We start from the raw sequence: 21326 nt of genomic DNA, 5'->3' as shown, positions 1-21326 counted from the left end.
CGCAACTACTGCTTTCAAGGTCCAGAAATGTAGTAAAGACATCATTAAAGTACTCCATGTGACTCCAGTGGTTTAACCTCAATTTTATGAAGCAACGTGAGTGCTTTGTTTGCGCAAAAAAACATAATTTACCACTTTATTTATAAAAATATTGATCTGCAATGTGCATTCACAAGAGCACAGTGCATGCGTGTTGTGGTCAGACTTGCACGTCAACACAATGCACATGTCAAGTCAAGTCACCTTTATTTATATAGCGCTTTTTACAATGTAGATTGTGTCAAAGCAGCTTTACAGTGACAACTGGTGTATAATTTTCTCTTAAAGAAAATGGTGTCAATGCAGGCAGACGCACATGCTCTAGAGTTCACGAGAACACCACGACGCATGCGTTTTGTGTTCACGCGAGAGTTGACATTGTTGCGTGAACACGCTTTGGATAATATTTTGTAAATAAAGTGGTAAATTATGTTTTTTGCGCAAACAAAGCACTTGTGCCACTTCATAAAATAGAGGTTAAACCACTGAAGTCACATGGATTACTTTAATGATGTCTGTCCTACGGTTCTGGACCTTGAAAGTGGTAGTTGCGTTGGATCTCTATGGAATGACAGAAAGCTCTCAGATTTCATTAAAAATATCTTCATTTGTGTTCCGAAGATGAACGAAGGTCTTGCGGATGCGGAACGACACAAGGTTGAGTAATTAATGACAGAATTTTTGGGTGAACTAACCCTTTAAAACAACTGAGCACTTAGATAACGTGTTTAGGAGGCTGAAGAGGATAGCGCACACTCTCATAGGAAAAGCATGATGAATCAGCTAGGGAAAAAATCATAAACAAAATCACATTTTGTTCAGCTTCAATTTTAGACAGAACTACATTTCACCTTTCATTCACAAGACGGTCTAAATGTGGAGTCCAAGGAATCAAAAACAAAAATGTACGGAATGACTGTAAAAAAAAATAATAATTAAACTACCAGCCACGACAAGTTAACAACAGTGCCTTTCATTTCGTCAGTGTAATTATAACAGTGGATGTATCTGATTTCAAAGTCCATTACTTGCATTTACTGAACCCTTTTCTACCTGCTTCTTATTAATCAAGACAAATCAAAAACATCTTGGGATGAAATTCATTACTATAATCAACTGCAACAAAGCTTCACTGAGAATGAAGAGGAGGTGACTGGACAGTCTGAGAGGAAGACAATCTTTCATTAAAGGATTTCCACAGGAAGTCCTACCTGATGTGCTGAACTGGCTGCTTCCAAGAGTGGTCGGCCTATTTTTCCCACTGTTTACAGGTGGAGAAAACATCTATGGGAAGACACAATGTTTCATGTTTAATGAATTCAAAAGTATTTTAAAAGCATTTCCATTATATTAAATATGAATATTTTGTTGATCCCAAAGTAGCTATATATATATATATATATATATATATATATATATATAGTAATACTTCATATCTAATCATGCATATCTTAGAAGTGACTGACTGAACGAATGACAAAAGTTGGAAGAGAGTAATAATTGATGTGTCTTACCGCGCTAAAATCCAGCAGATCACTCAGCTCCTTATCCGTCCCGATAGCGGCAATCCGCTGCTGAGGGTTCATCCTTACGATCCTTTACTAAATCTACAAAACACAAACATCATTCCCCTCAATCTGAGAGCCTGATGTGTGCTGAAGCTTCATGCTAGCCAGCACAGCTTATGCAAATGACATCGGTGAACATCCGCAGCTTGACAGATTTGCTAAACATCCCCATCTTCAGTCTTAACATAACTTTGCGCTGTTCCAGTACCTTTGTAAAAAAAACAGGACAATCGAAGGACCTGGTTGTCGTTGATCAAAACCTATGTGTTATCCTTTAAATAGTTATAAAAAGCTCCTGAAAGACAGAAGCAAGACCTCCTTTCCCCAGCTTCGTATTATTGACAGCTTTAGATGAGGTTACGGTATTTCTTTCTGTTAATAATAGCAATCGCATGACATGAGGTGACACGATGGAAAGAGGTTTTATTTTAATGTAAGAGAGCAGGCCTAATAAGGTTTTTGGGATTGACCAAACGTGGACATGTTGAGAAAGACGCTGCGCTCAATGGTGTCACACACATGGACCCGCAGCATCATTTTTCAACTGCACGCGTTTGATTCCTCAATGTATCAAAAGTCACGAGCTCACAATGAACGCACACGCGCTGTCAAAACATCTGCCGCTACACACTTTTGTTGTTGTTGCTTTACAGGAGAATGGTTACTTTACAAACAACGCTGCTGCTGTTGTTGTTGTTCGAAATTGCCAGTTAACGTTACCTATTCGTAATAATGGTGCGACCATGAAACGATTAACCGAAAATTGACCATAAGCACTGACATAACACACATTTTGACATGGACAATGAACAGTTCGGTGTCAAGCTGAAGTGTTTAAGCGAATGCCGACCCCTTTCGCTCCATTTCGGCTCCCGTCTTTTCTTCTATCCCAACTTCTTTCACCCAGTCCGAAACCTCTCAGAAACTCTGTGCAATATTTTACCTTTTCTGCTGTCAAAAATCCAACTAGGGCGATCGGGTGTGCCGGTGACGGCGTAGGTTTCCTTGTTTCGAGTCGGAAAGATAATGAAATCGGTATCTTTTGCGAATTAATTTTGCAAATATCCACTATGTAACTTGCGAGTTTCCCTTAGGCAGACATTTTTGCTTGGCGATAACCGAAGCACAACGATGACGTTAGAAATTGTGTCCTTCCGCCAGCGCCGTAGACTTGAGCGTTCTTCAACGGTGCGGATGAATATCATGTGTGGCGAATCATACAACCTTGCTAGGGGAGTAAAGGACCACTGGAGCACCTCCTAAAATCAGTTTGGTTTACCACCCAACTCTGTTCACATAAATGTGGGCTTCGCTTGGTATGCGTTTTATTAGTATTGGGAGAAATTGAGCATATTTGAAGCATGGAATACATAATTTCAGCTTCATTAAGTGTTCTGCTGAAACAAGTGCAGAGAAGACCGTTTGAACTATTGCTCACTCTTCCAAAACTATGCATTGCTATTCCTCCTTTCAAACCTTATATAACTAGACCTAACTTTGATCACCACACATTTTATTTTCTTTCTTCATCATCTGAACTGGAATTCTCTATGTGCCACTGCATGCACAAGAATAAACACAGTCAGCCACAACAGTTCAACCAATGGAACATCAAGAATAGGCTATATAAAAATATAAAAAAATATATAAATAATAGTGCAAAATATAGTATACGTATAGGTTTATTTATAAGTTATGAAATATAATAAGATATGAAAAACAATAAAAAGTATGATTGTTTGCAATAATATTATTGTTGTTATTAATTTTTGGATTCATGTGTTTTATAAAATAGAATAATATTCTAATTTTCAGATTCTATATTAGTGAATATGTAAAACAGTCTTTCTGTGTTGTCAATATAAGCGTAGCCTACTTAAAAAAACAAAGTGTGCTGTAAAATCAACAGCAACTTACTGGCAACAAATAGCACATTCCTCAGTACTAACTACAGTGCATGACTTGAGCTACAATAAATTATGATAGCTGTTTGTATGCTGTAAATTACAATGTGCTTAATATTTAAGGCAAAACAATGATATCCAGGATTTTCAGTGATATCCAAAATAGTGATATTGAGTAAAATTATAAAGTAGGATACTTCATAAAGAACAGAGAGAACAGGGGGAAAATGTTACTAATCTTTACATACATTCAAACATTAACCAACTTTAAACAAGTTAATTAACAGATATTTATCTTTCAAAAAACTACAAAAAGAATGTCACAGACTAATTGTATGTCCAGAACAAAGGGCTGCACAGAGTTTAATGTCACTAAGCCAAAACAGCTTACCAATGCCATCCAAAAAGCCTCCTGAAACTCTCTTTCTTCCTAACTTTCTGAATGAAAGAATATGATGTAGCCTGTCATCTGTTGGTGATGATGACATTCATTATTAATAAAGGGCATGCATCCAAACCATCACAATACTCATAGTGCCACCTGTTGGTCAAAATAAACAAAAGCGAGACAAGACTGTTAAAGTTGCTACTTGTCAAATTGAACTCTTACAGAACTGAATTATATATTATCTTTATGATTCTGTTTAGTTGCTCCAAGCTACGAAACTTTTTCTGACGTTATTCTAATGTTATTGGTTGTTTTTAAGGTAACATCCATTAGTTTCCTTGAAATATTTCTAAATTTGATGTTATTTTTGTATACGTATCATGTTGCAAGTTTTAAAATCTAAAACTATACTAAAGGACATGTTCTGTAATGTATACGTAGACGGCGTTTGTCTTTGTTTTGGCCTAGTTTTCATAGTCTGACTCATTCATGTATTAGTTACTTTCCATCTCAGCACACAATTACCTTGTGTTCTGTATTTTTAATGTTGTCATAAACTGAGACATTTTAAAGAGGCAAAAAAAAAAGAAAAGAAAAGAAAAGAGTCTTGGTTCTGTGGGAGACGTGAGGCTCCTGGTTTCTCAACAATAGCCCCTCTGATTTCCCATGAGCCTCTGCGCTTCATGCCGCTGTGAGCGTGTCTATCTGAACCAACACTGATGTTGTATGTAAATATTTCGAGATTTTAAAAGGTAAGGTTGAGTTTCGATTTTTAATAAGCAATGTTTGACTACGTGTTATCATAATAAACCCAGTTGAACATTTTCTGTGTGGTTTGCCGTTTCTCTTTGCAGCCGCTTGCTATTTTTCTTGCTTTTAGCCTGTTAGCATCCAGACAGCCGACCTGTCTGCTAATAGATTTCTGAATAATGTGCTAAATAGAGAGTCTGTGTGTGCATAACTCTGATTTCTTAGCATTTGTGCAGTTCTTTCTTAACTGCATTTTGATTCTAAGTAATATCTTGGAGTAAAACGTTGGAAATCTGAATTAGCATTTTAGCCGGTCTGTGTCTGCAGTAACAGTCGATTATAGTCTCGTGCCTGCTAGAGGTAGATCACAGGTTTTGCACCACTCTAGTTGGGCTAATAAACTTAACATTACTTAAGTTTAGATAACTATATTCTATGTCCTGTGTGCAGCAGAGATAAATGAATTTAAACTCATTTCACTATCTTTATAGCATCTTAGTTTTACTGGACTCTCAAGCATTAGGTAGCTTTTGTTGAGGTGTAATTGCGCTGGTATGTTTTGATGTAATTTGTCGGTAGTTGATGTGGTTATGTTAACCACATAACATTGCCCTGATATCTTTTGTTTCTTCTCAGATGTCTGAGCTGTTTATGGAATGCGAAGAGGAGGAGTTGGAGCCGTGGCAGAAGGCAATTCCTGAAATCAATCTAATAGATCTGGATGATGATGAGGATGATGATGAACCAATATTTGTAGGTGAAATCTGTAGCTCCAAGCCTGCTGCCAATACAAGACCAGGTACAGTTAAGTTTTTGGCATACTGACACCCCTGTTCTGGCCTTGTCCTTGTGATGTGATCATTGTGTTTCTTCTGATCTTCAGGTGCCGTTAACCAACAGAACCAGCGAAATGTCCCGGTTCAAAAACCTTCGATGTTGGCATCATCTCAGAAGACTCCCCAAGCCCCGCCAAACCCTGCTAGGGTGGCTACAGGTCCTACACTCATGGTCAGAGGTGCAGCCCCATCAGGAGGCAACCCCATCCTCATCCCTCTCAACACAACTCTAGGACCTCCAACAGCCCCTCAGCCCATCATCATTAACAATCAGGTAACTCTTTGCTGCTTTTTGAACTTTTCCAGGTAAAATCTGTAATGTAAATCTGTGATTTGTGCTGAACATATTTAAATTTGACCAACTATTAATAATCATCCATGAATTTGATTTTATTAATGTGTTTTCATAGGTTGGGATGTTTGATCAGGGTACTGAATCTTTCTTTATTAATTTAAATCACTTAATTATCATATAATCATTATCACTTCACCAGGGTTACATTGTGGCGTCACCACAGAATCTCAACAGCAACACCTCGTTCATCGGCTCTTTGGGCTCACAGTATCCACCAGGAACCACTTTCACTGTTGTGCCAGGTATCAGTGTGTCTATGTAGTTGTTGTTTTTTTCCACACTACTAAGGCGAGGCGGGGTGTTTGATATAATTGAAATTGCATTTAAAAATGTCCATAAATCTGATCACCAATTTCAATGTCTTAAAAAACTAATACTAGCCTAACCAACATAAAATAAAAACAAAAACTAATTACAAGCAATAGGACAAAATAAAAACTATGATAAAACAAAGACACAAAATAGACCTACCTAAAAATTCAAGCTAGAAATTAAAAACTACAATAGAAATAGACAAAAGCACTAGATGGGCAAATACTACATAAATTGTATAAAGCAATGAAATGTACAAAACACTGCATAGTCTTCACTGTGTAGATTAAACTTAAATTTATTCTTATTAAAGTAAAAAAAAAGTGATTCAGTCAAGAGCAATGAGAGATTGTTTGATTAACATTAATGACACAGATAGCAGCTGTTGTCACTTTAAGAATGAATGCATGGATCTAATATACTGAAAAGCATGCATTTTCTTTCTCAACTGTTTAAGTTCACTTAAAGGATTAGTTCACTTTCAAATGAAAATTAGCCCAAGTTTTACTCACCCTCAAGCCATCCTAGGTGTATATGACTTTCTTCTTTCAGTAACTTGAATACGTAACGCGGTCTGGCGGAAGCTAGATATTTGACTTCATAACTTATATAACTTATAACTTAAATATGGATATTATTTTACACAAATGCATCGCTTTGCTTCAGAAGGCCTTTATTAACCCAAGGAGCTGTGTGGAATACATGTTTATGATGGATGGATGTGGATGGAGACACTTTCTTCAGTTCATACTTGTGACCCCTGTTCACTGCCATTATAAGGCTTGGATGCATCAGGATATTTATGAAAATGAAAGAATAAAGTCATATACACCTAGGATGGCTTGAGGGTGAGTAAAGCTTGGGCTAATTTTCATTTGAAAGTGAACTAATCCTTTAAGACATAAACAACTGTTTTTACGAGGATACTCGCAAAGCCGGGCATTTTGATATGTAAGTGTGTGTATTTGACAATTCAAGCCCAATAAGGCACCAAAAAGAACTCCGTTAAGTACTCACGTGCTGTATGAGCATCAGCATATACCAAAATGAGTTGTCTTTTGCTGTTTACTGCGCTTGAACGGTTTAAAACCACTTGTTTTTAAATCGCAAGGCTTAAAATGCATTCAAATGATAAATTTTTGTGGCGGTGCACCGCAACTTCACTTGAACCACGATAGAGATGCAGCTACCACTTTGACGCTTCAATAAAACTGATCCATTTGAATTGAGTGGTTTAGTCCAAATTTTCTGAAGAGGCTGGTTTGCCTAATATGATGAACATACTGAATTTAGGCTTTTATTAAAAGGTTAGTTTACCCAAAAATGAAAATTGTCATTAAGTGTTGGGCAACAACGTCTGCTCTCGGATCAACATAACACGCATTTGTCTTTGTGATCTCATGAACGTGCATTGGAGATTAATATTTTGTAAATAAAGTGGTAAATTGTTTATTCCCCAAACAAAGCACTCACGTCGCTTCATAAAATTGAGATTAAACCACTGGAGTCGCATAAATTATGATTTTTTTTATGATGTCTTTACAACATTTCTGAGGCTTGAAAGTGGTAGTTATGTAGACTGTCAATGGAGGGACAGAAAGCTCTTAGATTTAATTAAGAAGATCTTCATTGTGTTCCAAAGATGAACTAAAGTCTTACGGGTTTGGAACAACGTGAGGGTGAGTAATTAATGGCAGAATTTACATTTTTGGGTGAATGAACCCTTTAACATAAATATTGATCAGTGAACATGAACAGAAGCTTAACCATACTTGCTTGACGTGTGAGAACCTAACTCTTTGGTTCTTGCGGAAGCTCAAACATGATGCGTAACACACGAGAATGAACCTCATTGGTTCTCGCACATCAAGCAAACATGCTTAAGCTTCCATTTACCGCAACTGGTATGTGCGTTGATCAATGTTTATATGTGAATAAAAGCCTAAATTCAATCTGTTCATCATATAAAGCGACCGAGTCTCTTCAGAAAATTAGGACTAAACCGCTCAATTCATATGGATTAGTTCAATCTCTTTATGAGCTTTTTGGAGCGTCAAAGTGTTATTTGATTGGACTGTCAATGGAGGGACAGAAATCTCTCAGATTTAATTCAAAATATCTTCATTTGTGTTCCAAAGATGAACAAATGTCTTGCGGGTAAATGATAACAGAATTTTCATTTTTGGGTGAACTAACCCTTTAATGTTCTTGAAAAGGGTCTCTGACTTTGAATGTGATATTCAAGATATCAAAGATATCAGATCTGGGGCCGTATTCACAAAACATTTTATCTTACCACTAAGAGTTCTCCTAAATGGCAGTAAAAGGTCTTAGCTAAGAGTTTTCTCTTAACCTATTCACAAAACCGCTGAGACCAACTTTTACTAAGGAATAGAGAGAAGTCTTAAGCTAAGAAAAAGGGCGGGGTTGATCTTGTTGCTATGAACTATGACCACAGTGATTGGCTGATGGGGAGGAGTCTCTGTCAGCGATTTGATCATAGAAATATTGTAGAATGAGGTATCATGTTGCCATATACAAATAAAGGTTTTAAAATGTAGGCTAAGTGTCACTAATTAAACTAGTATATGTTCAGCTAATTGTTCACCTCTTACATGTTTGCATCTCGAGAGATTGCAGAATTCAAGTGACAAATTATGTTTTATAAACAAAGTTTTGGAGGAACACATTCAAACGGTCTATCTAATCAGCTTGAGTGGAGGTATATATACACAGACGAGAGCCGACTTACATAGTTACCTCGACAGTTTTCTGCATCCCTCCGCCAACCCGTTCCTCACTCTCGGCTGGCTGGGGATACGAGGAGAACTCTAGATTTGGGCAAAATTCCAAGCTCTGAGCCCTCGATCCCCTTGGACAGCAAGCCAAATACGCTTATTATATATAATGTTTTACTCTGTTTGATCATTTGTAAGTGTGAACTAGTGAAAACAACTGCCACAGGTAATCAAGCTTTATTATTTATTTATTAAAGATTTATTTTTGGCGTTTTATCGTAGATTCCAATCTATAAATCAAAATATGTATTGCATTTATGAAGAAAAGGCTCAGCACCCAAGGCTCTATCGCTGTTGTCTCAATGGTGTACAGTGTCTTTGGGCAGATTGCTAAGGCGGACTGGAACCAACAATCATTTTAGGACTGTTTTTGACTTTGTCTTAGTGACTTTGGAGTCCTCTTGACTACTCCTAGCGGTTCACAGATTTAGGAGCTAGTTTTAGCGCTAAAATGCTTTGTGAAGTACTCAGAGCAAAAATTTAGGAGTCCTAAAATTAGGACTGACGCCCATTATTTTTAAGAGTTTCTCCTAAATCGGCAAGTTAGGAGCTACTTTTGGCCTTAAGATGTTTTGTGAATTCGGCCCCTGAGCATTAAATCAGAACTGAGCACTAGCACCGTGTCTACACCGGACACGGTGTTAGGCTTGCTGTGTGAATGTAGCCTTATGTTCACCAAGATAAAAAATACAGTAAAAACTGTAATATTGTGAAACATGATTACAATTTAACATGTTTTCTTTTTGAATATATTTTAAAATGTAATTTTGTGATGGCAAAGCTGAAAGTTCAGCATCATTACTCCAGTCTTCACTGACACATGATCCTACAGAAAAAAAAAATTCTAATATGCTGATTTGGTGCTCAATACACATTTCTTATCAAAGTTGAAATTAGTTGTTCTGCTTTTTTTATGGAAACCGTGATAGATTCAGAATTTTTTGATGAATGCTAATGAGGTGAATTGGTATGTGATACTTTCTTTATTTTGTGTTTGTTTCCCAAGCAGCTGGCCAGCAGATAGTGCCACAGGTCAGTGCTGCACCAAAGCCAGGGGTCATTCACAGGCCTCAAGTGCAGCTCATCCAGGACAATGTGGTGACCTTATCCAACGTACAAGCCCCAGCTAACCTTTCTCCTCAATCCCACACTACTTCAGTCTCTCAAAACACACCAGGCATCTCCCCAACCGTAGTTAAACAAAAAACTTTATCCCTGCAACCTATGAACAGCAGAGGTAAGTGTGTGTGTGTGTGTGTGTGTGTGTGTGTGTGTTTGGAGTAAGGCTGTGAAAAGTGTTTCTAATGTCTTAGCTGTATTAGAGTTTCTAGGTTAGTTTATTATTTACCAAAATGAAAGGATGTAAATTACCATCCACCCACCCACCATAATTTTTGGATGATTGAGCCACTGCAATTAAAGAGATAGTTCACCCAAAAATGAAAATTACCCCATGATTTACTCACCCTCAAGCCATCCTAGATGTATATGACATTCTTCTTCCAGACGAATATAATCAGAGTTAGATTAAATAATGTCCAGGCTAATCCATGCTTTATACTGGGAGTGGATGGTGCCCCAATTTCTAAAGACAGAAAAAATGCACTCATCCATTATAAAAGAAGTCCACACGGCTCCGGGGGGTTAATAAAGACTTTCTGAAGCGAAGCAATTCGTTTGTGTAAGAAAGATATCCATATTTCAAATTTTATAAACTGTAATCTCTTGCTTCCGCTAACTGTCATATGTGCGTTCACAAGAGAGTGGTGTCCCAGCTTGTGACATAAGATGCATTGCGCAGCGTGAGCTCCGGTGAGAATATGCTAGTCTCGTGAGAACCAAGTTGTGTACAGCAAAGGAAATCCACGTGAAGAAGCGAATTATTTGAGCTATACTCTATATTTTATTAGTGTTAAAATGCTGATTTCTTGTGAATATCCGGGTTGCTTCAACAAAGCTAAAGTATGTCACAATTTTATTTATCCATGTGGAGAAACCATCCACAAAGATGAAATTTATCTATGCACTTAGCTACAATTCAATAAAAAAAACTATAAAAATATACCAAAATCAACTAGAAAATCTAGAGGCCTTTTTGGTATTTTTGAAAGAGTTTTTTTTTTTTTTTTGTGAATAGAGGCTTGATTAGTTATTTGTTTTTTTTTTTTTTTTATGACCCACAGATAATGGCACAGTGATAAATGACATAAACAACAGTGTGAGCAAAAGGGGTAAGCTTGACATGGATAGGTTTTTGTCCATTATGTATTACAAGATTTCCAGAAGCAACAATCTGTTCATCTTTTAATCTTTCCCCCCCCCTTCTTTGACAGCTGTAGAAAATTTCTCCTACACAAAGAAATGTCCCAAGTGTCAAGATGTGTTTGGCTTTCAGTTTTTAAAAAGTCATATGAAGGTTGGTTTGTTTACTATCTTCTTTTGTTTCCTGTATTAACCGCTTTGAGTTTAATCAGTTTCAAGCTTCAAAAAGTTCATTAAGACATTGTAAAAGTAATTCATATGAATCAAACAGTTTAATCCAAGTATTCTGAAGAGACAAACACTTTATGACACTGGTATTGTTCATTTGGCGGTCACACTTGTGGTGTTCGTGGTCAAAAGTGAACGAACACCTGAAATATAACTTTTTTTTATTTTCAGTAAAATTAATGTAATATATTTTTGTTCAGTAATATATTTTTTTATTTTTTTATATTTCAAGAAAATCTCATGGTACTAATTCTTAATATTTTTGCAAAAATATTAATTAGTACCATACGTTTTAACATTAGATGTTAAATTGATGCTAAATCCACTGTTTTGTATATAACTGTTCTATAGTCTATACAGTATTTAATGCAGTTACATTAGAAGTAACTGTAATTAAATTACAGAAAAATTAAAAGTAATCCCTTACTTTTTCAAGGTAAAAGTAATTAAATTACAATAATTTATTTAGTAATATATTACACCCAACACTGATTGCAGTATTGAGATGACACTCTCCTTCCCCTCCTCTTCTTTAGCTTTGCTGCCCTGAATTGGATTCTGTATTCCCCTCAACATCAAAGCCTGACAAACAAGCTGTCTCACCCAAAGTCATTGAGACTGAAAAAGGCAAACTGATCATGCTGGTTTCAGACTTCTACTATGGGAAATGTGAAGGGGATTCATCTCTGATTTCCAAGTTCAAGTCCTACACTAGCTTCAAGTGCAACAGCTGTTTAAAAATGCTCAAGAACAATATCAGGTATAGTTATATATTTTGTACAGTATATTTGTTTGAATGTTAAAGTTATGCAAAAAACAAAAAAATAAACATTGTAACACCATTACATGTTATTGAAATATCATTTATAATCAGTCAATGGCCAAGTCTGGTGCTAAGGTCTCTATAGACCTTAGTCCCGGTCGATGTTATTTAATTTTTCACAGATGAAAACGTTTGAAGTAACCCAAGGTTTTTTTTTTTTTTAAATCAGATTTTTTTTTTTTTTGTATAATTGTTTTGGTATGCGTGGGAGCAATGAGACGCATGCGGGTTAGAGGGAACATTGCTCATGAGAGTCATTAGCTACAGGAGATGGAGAGAGCAATAGTTAGAGAGCGAGAGAGAGAGGGAGACTGGGGGAATCCGCCATTCTCAGACCCCATCACTGGATTCCCACTCAGATGGATGACATTATCAGACCCCCGTTCTCTCTAGGGGCCCTAGATGAATAATGGAAGGTAGTTTGGCTGCTATAAGAACTGTTCTTGTGATTAAATAACTTTACTCAGCCACGGCATGAGAAAAGCCTCAGTAAGCTCCTTTTAATGGGGAGGCGCGTTTGCAGCGCACCCCAAGTTCTGGCGGCGGGGGTCACAGTTCAGCTGCATAAAAATCCCTATTAGGGGAGCTGAGGTTGCAGAACACGCTGACTGAAAAATTGGCTGCTCAACGTCAGGGCAGAGAGGATAGAGGCAGCCTGAACAACACATCATTAAACAAAGAAGCAGTGCAGTATAATTGCTGGTATGATAATGGCTATTATGCACAGTTAGAATGTGAACTTTAAGTAGAATATTTGCTAATTTGTCTCTCGAAAACCCTTGGGAGCTCAAATGCTTCTTGAGTACACGCGCACAGGCCTCGCACTGTTCAAAGGTGACTTTTAATAGCGTATGTTTGTAATTTGGCTAATTATATTAAACTGTGCATGAGTTTTATTTTGTATTCCCAAAGGATGCTGAACATTAGCTACTTTAACTTTGGCATTTTCTCTTCCCTTCAGACATGTTTGATGAATTACGGTTTATGATGAGTTGGTAGTTCATGTACTGCTCATTTTTTTTTATCTCGTAAATCTAGTGTAATCTTTAGACAAAGCTGAGGTATGACCTGTTTCAAAAACAGGATGAGAACTTTGGTTGCAACATCTGAAACGGCACGATTTTCGGAGGATGCTATGGGTCTATTTTTAGATGCTTTTCGAAAAACAAAAGGAAACTCCACTCCTGAGAGTGCAGACACTTTGTGGTGGTTTACCTGTTTGAATGCTGTACATCTGTTTGACATTCACTGTCTTGCACATCAAAGGCTTTCCTGTTTAATCGTCACACCTTTGTCAATGGTGGTCCCGCTTGTCAAACTGAGTTCTCCCCAGACAGCAGCTGTTTGTGGAGCAGGGCATTTACCTTAAAGAGTATCATTAATGTCACAGGTTGCAGGTGTACCCAATGCCTTCACACTCTTACTGTCTCTTGAGGCATGCTGCAAGCCAATTTGGAACAACTCAGTTTTGGTTGCGAGTGTCACACCTACTGACTTTTTTTTGCACACACACTTAGAATAAGAATGGAAGAGAGGTGACAGACTTAATTGAAACTTGCCAAAATCAGTGTTGGAGTGCTGCACAAACATAAACGTTTGTAATAGACTGAATTGGGTTTTATTTCATTGTGTGACTTTACTCTGTGTTTGTATGTCTATCCTTTTGGGGCTTGCTGTAGCTTCAGTTATTTTATTAGTCATTTAATAAAGAAAAATAATACACAATCACCATCCATAAACAGTGTTTGTGGTATGTGGCTTTGCATGGCTGAGCAAAATGTCGGGGTCATTGCCACTGTGAGTAATAATTTTAAATGTGTCAGAAATTGTCAGAGTCGACAGGGCCAATAATTTTCCAAGGAGTTTGTCACTGGGGCTGTTAACGCCCACCCACTGAGAGATGTGGCCCTCTGATTCATCAACTGCTATGTAAATGAAGGCCACAGCTGAAAATTAGCCTTTATCTGGACTGCTTCACTTCATTTTCGCTCGTTCTCTCTTTGTAATGCCATCCTTTGCTCCTCGTCATCTGTTCTTTTCCCTCTCACTCAGGTTCATGAACCACATGAAACATCACCTGGAATTGGAGAAGCAGAACAGTGAGAGCTGGGAGAGTCACACTACATGTCAGCACTGTTACCGACAGTATTCAACTCCCTTTCAACTGCAATGTCACATAGAGAGTGCCCACAGTCCCTTTGAGTCCACCAGTAAGTCACAACACTGAAGTCTTTTCCCTTGTAAGTGGGTGGTTCTGGCCAGAATAAAGGCCCGTTCACACAAAGAGCGATAATTATAAGAATAACTATATTAGTGTCCACACCAACAATGTTCATCAGCTGTAAAAAAAAAAGTTTGATTCCAATTATAGCATTCATCTGTGTTGTTATTATAGTTGTGGTGTGGACTTCCCAATTCTCATAGAATTAAAACGATTCTTGAAACTTCATAGTTATCATTCTTGGTGTGAACAGGCCTTAAGCCACATTGTGGACCAGTCTGACAGTATGAGAGAAGGAAGTACTAATCATTTAACTAACACTTGTGCTACAAAATTACATTTCTCCATCATTCTCTGTGGATGAACGAGAATGATAAAATACATAAAGCATCAATTTCACACCAAATGTAGTCTTTTGCACTAACAAAGCTTAAAAAAAACTGCAAAAATCACATCATAATTACGATTTTCAAACTTAAGTAGGAACTTTCCTGGAAGACTTGAGGTTATGTTAAAATAGTCATTGATGGTGTAATTGGAATGATAATATTTCACCAGAGGTTGATGGTTTTGATATATTTTAAGTGTAGTGTTATCTTTTCTTTCCCCAGCCAACTGTAAAATATGTGAATTGGCTTTCGAGACGGAGCAAGTGCTTCTAGAGCACATGAGGGACAATCACAAACCTGGAGAGATGCCCTATGCCTGTCAGGTAAAGCTTCATCAGTGCTCTGTGTAATTTGTATTTCGAATACTTGGTTCTCACTTTGTTTTTGCTCTCTTGAAGGTTTGTAACTACAGGTCCTCCTTCTTCTCTGATGTGGATAACCATTTCCGCACAGTTCATGAAAACACTAAAGACCTGCTTTGTCCCTTTTGCTTGAAAGTCCTTCGCAGTGGCCATATGTACATGCAACACTACATGAGACATCAAGTGAGTGTATAACCTCATATGTGTATTTCTATTTGCGTTTTGCATGGATATGGAAGTGGATTTATGTCCTCCTTGTTTAATAATTTAAACCAAAGACTGTGTACATGAGTCTTTTTGACATGTTCTTGGACAAGACATCATCTGTTTCTTTGTCTGTGGGTTTGGAGCTTGAGACTTCACCGATCCAAAGTCAGCACAATGTGCAACTCATTTGTGTGCTGCCCTATTGGCTCTCACTCTAAGGTTGGATTGATTTGGTTGTCTGCCGAACACCTTGGTGCAATATATAACAGGCTGACAGTGGTGGCTTACTCTATTCACCTTCTTGGTTATTCCTTGTGGGCTTCTCCCTGGCAACAGCAAACCAGATTAACCGCGAGTCATATCGGCCAAGAGCAAGATTTGTAACCAAAACAATAGAGCACGTGGTGGTGGAATGATGCGGATTAGAGACATGTCTGCTAAGTTAAACTTGAGTTTATGGCATTTTCCTCAAATAACAGTATAAAACACGGCCTGAAACTATATAGTGCATAATTTTTTAGAAAAGTCTGATCTTTATTTTTTTTAATGTTTAATTTTTTTATCAGTACATATTAATAAACATAAATTAAATTGATTTTTGTGTATGGTCTATGTTGTATTTTCTAGAAAAAGGGGATTCAAAGATGTGGAAAGTGCAGATTAAATTTCCTCACCTACAAGGAAAAAGTGGAACACAAAACACACTTCCATCGAACCTATAGGAAGCCAAGAAAACTTGAAGGATTGCCTCCAGGAACCAAGGTCTGAGTAAAACCAAAACTTTTAAAATTGAAAGTTAAAAAAACTATATCATCTAGATTCTAGACTATAATATAAACTATACTGTATAATAGACATTATAATCACAGATGATTTGGAATTATACTTTTCATTAGTCCTTCTCATTAGCATTATTTTTTCTCTTTAGGTGACAATTCGGGCCTCAGTTTCTGGTGCGCCAATGTGTTCTGATGCTTCAAGCAAATCCTACATCATACCCACAAGTCCTGAAACAGCCAAACAACCTGTCAGAACACCAGCAAACACTACCAAACCAAACATAAATGGAGGAAGAGCAAAGACTACAAACCAATTCAGCTTCAACCGAACCATCCATAATAATGAGCTTAAACGTTTGAAGTGAGGATTCTTAAGCCTAATGTATACTTCAGTTTTGACGCAAACGCTCAGTGCATGTTTACAACAGCAATGTTGTTCGCTCTCTTCCATTTCTTATTCGACTGTGAAACAATGGTCTGGGGCAGTGTTGCCACCTTGTGGACCAACTAATTGATGCAATTTTTTTTTTTTTTTTTTTTATTTAAAGGGATAGCTCACTCAAAAATATAAATTATCCCAAGATTTACTCACCCTCAAGCCATCCTAGGTGTATATGACGATCTTCTTTCAGATGAACACAGTCGGAGTTATAGTAAAAAATATCCTTGCTCTTCCAAGCTTTATAATGAACGGTGCTCACGATTTTGAAGCCCAAAAAAGTGCATCATTACATCATAAAAGTAATCGATACGACTCCAGAGGGTTAATAAATGCCTTCTGAAGCGATGTGTTTTTGTAAGAAAAATATATCCATATTTAAAACTTTGTAAACTAAAATAACTAGCTTCTGGCAGACGGCCGTACGCACGTCGACTTACGCCAAAAGAGTAACTTCTGATGCGATGTATGACGTAGGATGTAGGAGTACCGTAAGCTTAGACGGCTCTTGCGGTTCAAACAAATAGGGCTGGGCAACAAACTCAAGCTCTTCTTTTATATCGAAATTCTCCAACATTTCTCTTTAAAAATTATCGTTGTAGACTTCTAATTTGTGACCAGTGTTTTGCTCTGTACTCTGCGCTTCAGTGTTCATCAATGCGTCAGGTCGATTTGCATAGGCCGTCTGCCGGAAGCTAGTTATTACAGATTATAAAGATTTAAATATGGATTTTTTTTTTTTCGCTTCACTTCAGAAGGCCTTTATCAACCCCCAGAAGCTGTGGATATCTTTTATGATGTAATGATGCACTTTTTTGGACTTCAAAATCAAGAGCGCCATTATAAAGCTTGGAAGAGCCAGGATATGTTATAATATAATTCCGATTGTATTTGTCTGAAAGAAGTTAGTCATATACACCTAGGATGGCTTGAGGGTGAGTAAATCATGGGATAATTTTCATTTTTGGGTGAACTATCCCTTTAAGGCACGTGCAATTTGGGAACGTACATACATACTATGCTGATGATGAAATTTACACATACCCTAGCATACTCATAACAACCAAAGTATAATAAATGTGTTATACTAAAATTAAGAGCCTGTATGCTAAAAAGTATGTTAATGAGTATTTATTCTTTACAGACTTCCATTTGGAGGAAATAAGTGTGTCGAGTGTCTCTCCGAGGTTATGGACCCTTACGTTCATTATCCTTTATCGCTAAAGTGCACTATATGCAAGTTTAGATCAAGTTGCCAGAAGGCATTCAAACAGCATATGGTCAGGTAAGGGGAGAACATGAATGAATGAATGAATGAACAGTTCCAGATGACTGTGATCAGATCTTTTGATAGTGGTGGTCTTCTCATCTGCAGGTTTCACAACAGTTCTTCAAAAGTACGGTTTGTAAAAGCAAGGAAGCCTCCACGTGGTTTGCGGTAAGTTTTGATATAATATATCATACTTTACTGTGATAGAGGGGTTTTTTTTGGATGTGAACTTGCAGAAAGTGATTTTTTTTTTCTCTCTCTCTCTTTTGTTCAAGGAGCCTAACACTGGTGTGTCTCAAGTGTGATTTTCTGGCAGACGCCTCTGGTGCTGACCAGATGACCGAACATTTGCTCAACAGGCCGAACCACTCCTGCCAGGTCATCATGGAGCCAGGTATGACGCTTGACCCTCAACTCACTGCAGAAATATTGCTTTTCTCTTTGTGATGTCTGATTGTCTTACTTGCATACTATTTTCATTTCTTTAAAGTTGCTAATGGAGGATCAGAAGTAAAAAGGTGAGAAAGTTGTTTGTAGTATCAGTTATTAGTATCATTTTCAGTTGTTTATTGCATGTAATTAAGATATGTTAAAGGTTTTAAGAAATTAAAAATCATGTTTATTTTTAAAGCTTGTGTCTGTTTTAAAAAGTTAGTGGTGGTGTTCTCAATGTTCTGTTCTAATTGTTAAACGCATGATGTATTGGTGTACAATGACACCATATGCTTATTTGTATTTTTGTTAAATGTAGAGGTTAGAGCTGTGAAAAGAGGAGAGTAAAAATAGACTGGGAAGTGTAGCTTGCCTGATTGTGACAAATTACCTTTTCTGATGAAACAGGGGTATGAATACAGACCCCCTGACCTATGAATTGTTTGGAAATATCATTTGTTATAAAAAATGATCTCCTATTTTTTCATTAGTGTAATTGGGATCCCTATTAAGTGGTATTCGGGAGACCTTGCTTAAATTAAAATAGGAGTTTTGCCATTAATTAAAGCTGAAGAACACATTCTTAATAATGTGGACCACAGAGAAATGCTTATGAGTGGCTGTGAAAGGGAAGTGGGAGAATATTTGCATTACTTTTTTTTTCTGTCTCTTTCTAATTGAAAAATTTTAAAACAGAAGAATCACTTACTTGTATACTTAGACATTTTCCATTAGGTTCTATTTCATGAGTCTTATTTGTTTTTTTCCTGTGTAGTTTGCTAAGACTTATGTTGGGCAGTTGAGTCCTTGAATTTAATGAATTCTGTAATGAAAATTTTTCCTCCCAAAATCAAATAATAAAAAAAAGATTTGCTTGCCCCCAACTTGTCATTACCGTAATTAAAAAATAAAAATCAGTACTGTAATGCAGAGGAAAAATGGTAATGTATATTAGGATGATAGTATATTAGTGCTGTAATTCCTCTAATTTCTTATTGAAATAAATCATTGTATTAAACTTTTTTCATTGCACTAATCAAATGAGAATCACCATTGGGAATAATGAAAATGACAACTCTCAAATAAAACCTACATATGCATTGCAGTAATAAAAATGTAGGGGGTAATTGTCATGAAAATATCACAAAGCTTAATCTTGCAAATGATCAAAAAAACATTCTTTATTGTATTAATACAAAACATTTTTTTTTTTTGTATTTTTTTCCCTCTTTATTGTAACAAAAAAAAAACTGATAGTAATATTGTGAATCAGTCAGGTGATATTACAGCTCATAATTATTAATGGAGCATTGTGTGTCATTCTGTTCATGTTCCTTTGCTTTTCTGTTGTTCTTGCACTTCATAATTCAGGCCACTGGAAACCCACGATGACTCCAAACAACTCCTTCCCATTAAATCAGATTCTGAGGCTAGAGATGAGACCGAACCCATTGAGATCAGTGATGTACAAGCTATACCAAACAAGAACGACGTAATGGAGGATGGATCAGAGGTTCTTGGAGCTGACAAAAGTGAGCCAGACGAGGGGAATGATGACACAATAGGGGCCACGCTCAATGATGTCTCTGAGGAGGAATCACCCAAGAGCCTTTCCCTTCACTCACCCTCTGAGGCACCTGTTAGCCCCATTTCTGCCCTCCCAGATGAAGGTGGCATAACTCCCTCTGATTTTCTTTGCAAAACTGATGGAATAGAGTCTGTGAACACAGACTCGCAACTGGAACCTCTCACTCCATCCAAGGTCCTTGAGGACAACGCCACTGAGAACTCACAAGTGGAGAGGGATGGTTAACTGCAACCCATTACTAAAAAGACTGAGGATCCCTTGAAACATCGCAAGACTCTAGAAGCAGCAGAGTTTCTCGCTGACTCGCTCTTCGTCCCATTTTTTTTTTATATAAAATATACATTAATAGGAACATTTCTTGTATCCAAAATGAGATGAAATCAATACTGTGCTAAAACATGACTTTAAAATCTTGTACTGTGTGAGTACAATATTTCTGTACTTATGTAATGTTTGTAAAGAAGCGCCCTCTAGATTGAAATTGAGTTGCAAAGGCAGCAATGTGAATGTTCTTCTATACATATGATTATTTTCAAGTCCTTCTGCCTGCAGTTTTGGTGTCCATTTGGACTCTACAGATGATCACACAAAACACACAGACATGAAACTAACGAACTTGGAGCTGATTCCCACATCTGCCTTTTCACGTGGTGGTTTTCACAGGACTAAGAGCAAGTTCAACAATTTCTCAGTATACTGTACTTAGGAATGATATTATGCGTCCTGATCATTTTTTTTAGATTGTGTTTCATGTATTGTTATATGTACTTGATCTGGATAGGACACTGCATTGAGAATCATTGATTGAGACTGAAAACATTGTAGAAATTCATTTGTCTTAATCGGTATTAAACTTTTATAACATTCACTACAGCTCTGCTATTAAATAGAGACTGTGATTCACAGTATTATCTCAGCCTTTCTACTGGAGACAATGTCTTGTTTTCTTATAAGGGCTTGATTTGGTGAAGAGCACCCTCTTGTGGATTCATGCTGTGTAGTTCAATAAACAATAGTGACGAGAAGAATCATTTATGCGAATCGGTTCTTTTGAAGTTCTTTTCAAAGAACCGGTTAAAAAGATTCAGTGATTCTTTTATCTCATGCGCTCTCTTCAAGGCATATTACAGGGATTTTCAAACCTTCGTTGTTCTTCGCTAGTATTGTACGTTTTCGGATCTCTCTTTAAACAGTTGATAAGTAGAGTAACGTTCCTCTGTGACCTGAGCTGGATGTTCAATAAGTGAAACAGAAAGATGTGCAGTGCTGGCTTGGGGAGGCTCCAGAAAGAGTTTGAAAACCCCAAAAGTTCCAAAATGTTCCCTTAACCACATGTAAGCACGTATTGCCGTTTATTATGTTTTTCTTTGTAGAGT

At 37.1% G+C, this 21326-nt stretch overlaps 2 protein-coding genes across 11 annotated transcripts in view; one reads left to right on the top strand and one right to left on the bottom strand.

Moving 5' to 3' along the window:
* Positions 1-2767, bottom strand: part of tcf12 (transcription factor 12) — a 118788-nt gene extending 116021 nt beyond the window's left edge. For 2 of the 9 annotated variants that reach the window (XM_051899199.1, XM_051899202.1), the window contains exons 1-3: positions 2551-2753; positions 1554-1646; positions 1251-1323 (exon numbers count right to left, since the gene is read on the bottom strand). In XM_051899199.1, coding sequence (XP_051755159.1) covers positions 1251-1323; positions 1554-1625 — 145 coding nt within the window. In that variant the 5' untranslated portion in view covers positions 1626-1646; positions 2551-2753. Of the gene's footprint in view, positions 1-1250; positions 1324-1553; positions 1727-2550 lie in introns of those variants that run through there. The other 7 variants (XR_007930826.1, XM_051899206.1, XM_051899203.1 and 4 more) reach the window with 7 other exon arrangements.
* A 1728-nt stretch (positions 2768-4495) lies between these two features.
* znf280d (zinc finger protein 280D) lies at positions 4496-20866 on the top strand. 2 transcript variants are annotated; one of them, XM_051900438.1, is made up of 18 exons: positions 4496-4651; positions 5286-5448; positions 5533-5759; positions 5980-6082; positions 9960-10187; positions 11134-11181; positions 11284-11366; positions 11977-12200; positions 14316-14473; positions 15096-15196; positions 15272-15418; positions 16070-16204; positions 16371-16582; positions 17805-17945; positions 18036-18098; positions 18206-18324; positions 18421-18448; positions 19734-20866. In XM_051900438.1, the coding sequence occupies exons 2-18, from the start codon at positions 5286-5288 to the stop codon at positions 20173-20175; spliced, it is 2622 nt and encodes an 873-aa protein (XP_051756398.1). In that variant the 5' UTR covers positions 4496-4651; the 3' UTR covers positions 20176-20866. The 2 variants fall into 2 exon arrangements, with proteins under 2 accessions (XP_051756398.1, XP_051756397.1); XM_051900437.1 differs by having other exon boundaries at positions 9957-10187.
* Positions 20867-21326: the final 460 nt, after the last annotated feature.

This window comes from Ctenopharyngodon idella, chromosome 7 (assembly GCF_019924925.1).
Source record: "Ctenopharyngodon idella isolate HZGC_01 chromosome 7, HZGC01, whole genome shotgun sequence".
In the NCBI taxonomy this organism is placed as follows: Eukaryota; Metazoa; Chordata; class Actinopteri; order Cypriniformes; family Xenocyprididae; genus Ctenopharyngodon; species Ctenopharyngodon idella.
This window is presented reverse-complemented; position numbering and strand designations above follow the sequence as displayed.

Bases quoted from the DNA above. Each gene is read 5' to 3' on its own strand.
- znf280d (XM_051900437.1), top strand. From the start codon at position 5,286: ATGTCTGAGCTGTTTATGGAATGCGAAGAGGAGGAGTTGGAGCCGTGG. The intron at 11,367-11,976 runs GTTGGTTTGTTT...CCTCTTCTTTAG, and splicing joins TTTTAAAAAGTCATATGAAG to CTTTGCTGCCCTGAATTGGA. The intron at 17,946-18,035 runs GTAAGGGGAGAA...TCTCATCTGCAG, and splicing joins TTCAAACAGCATATGGTCAG to GTTTCACAACAGTTCTTCAA.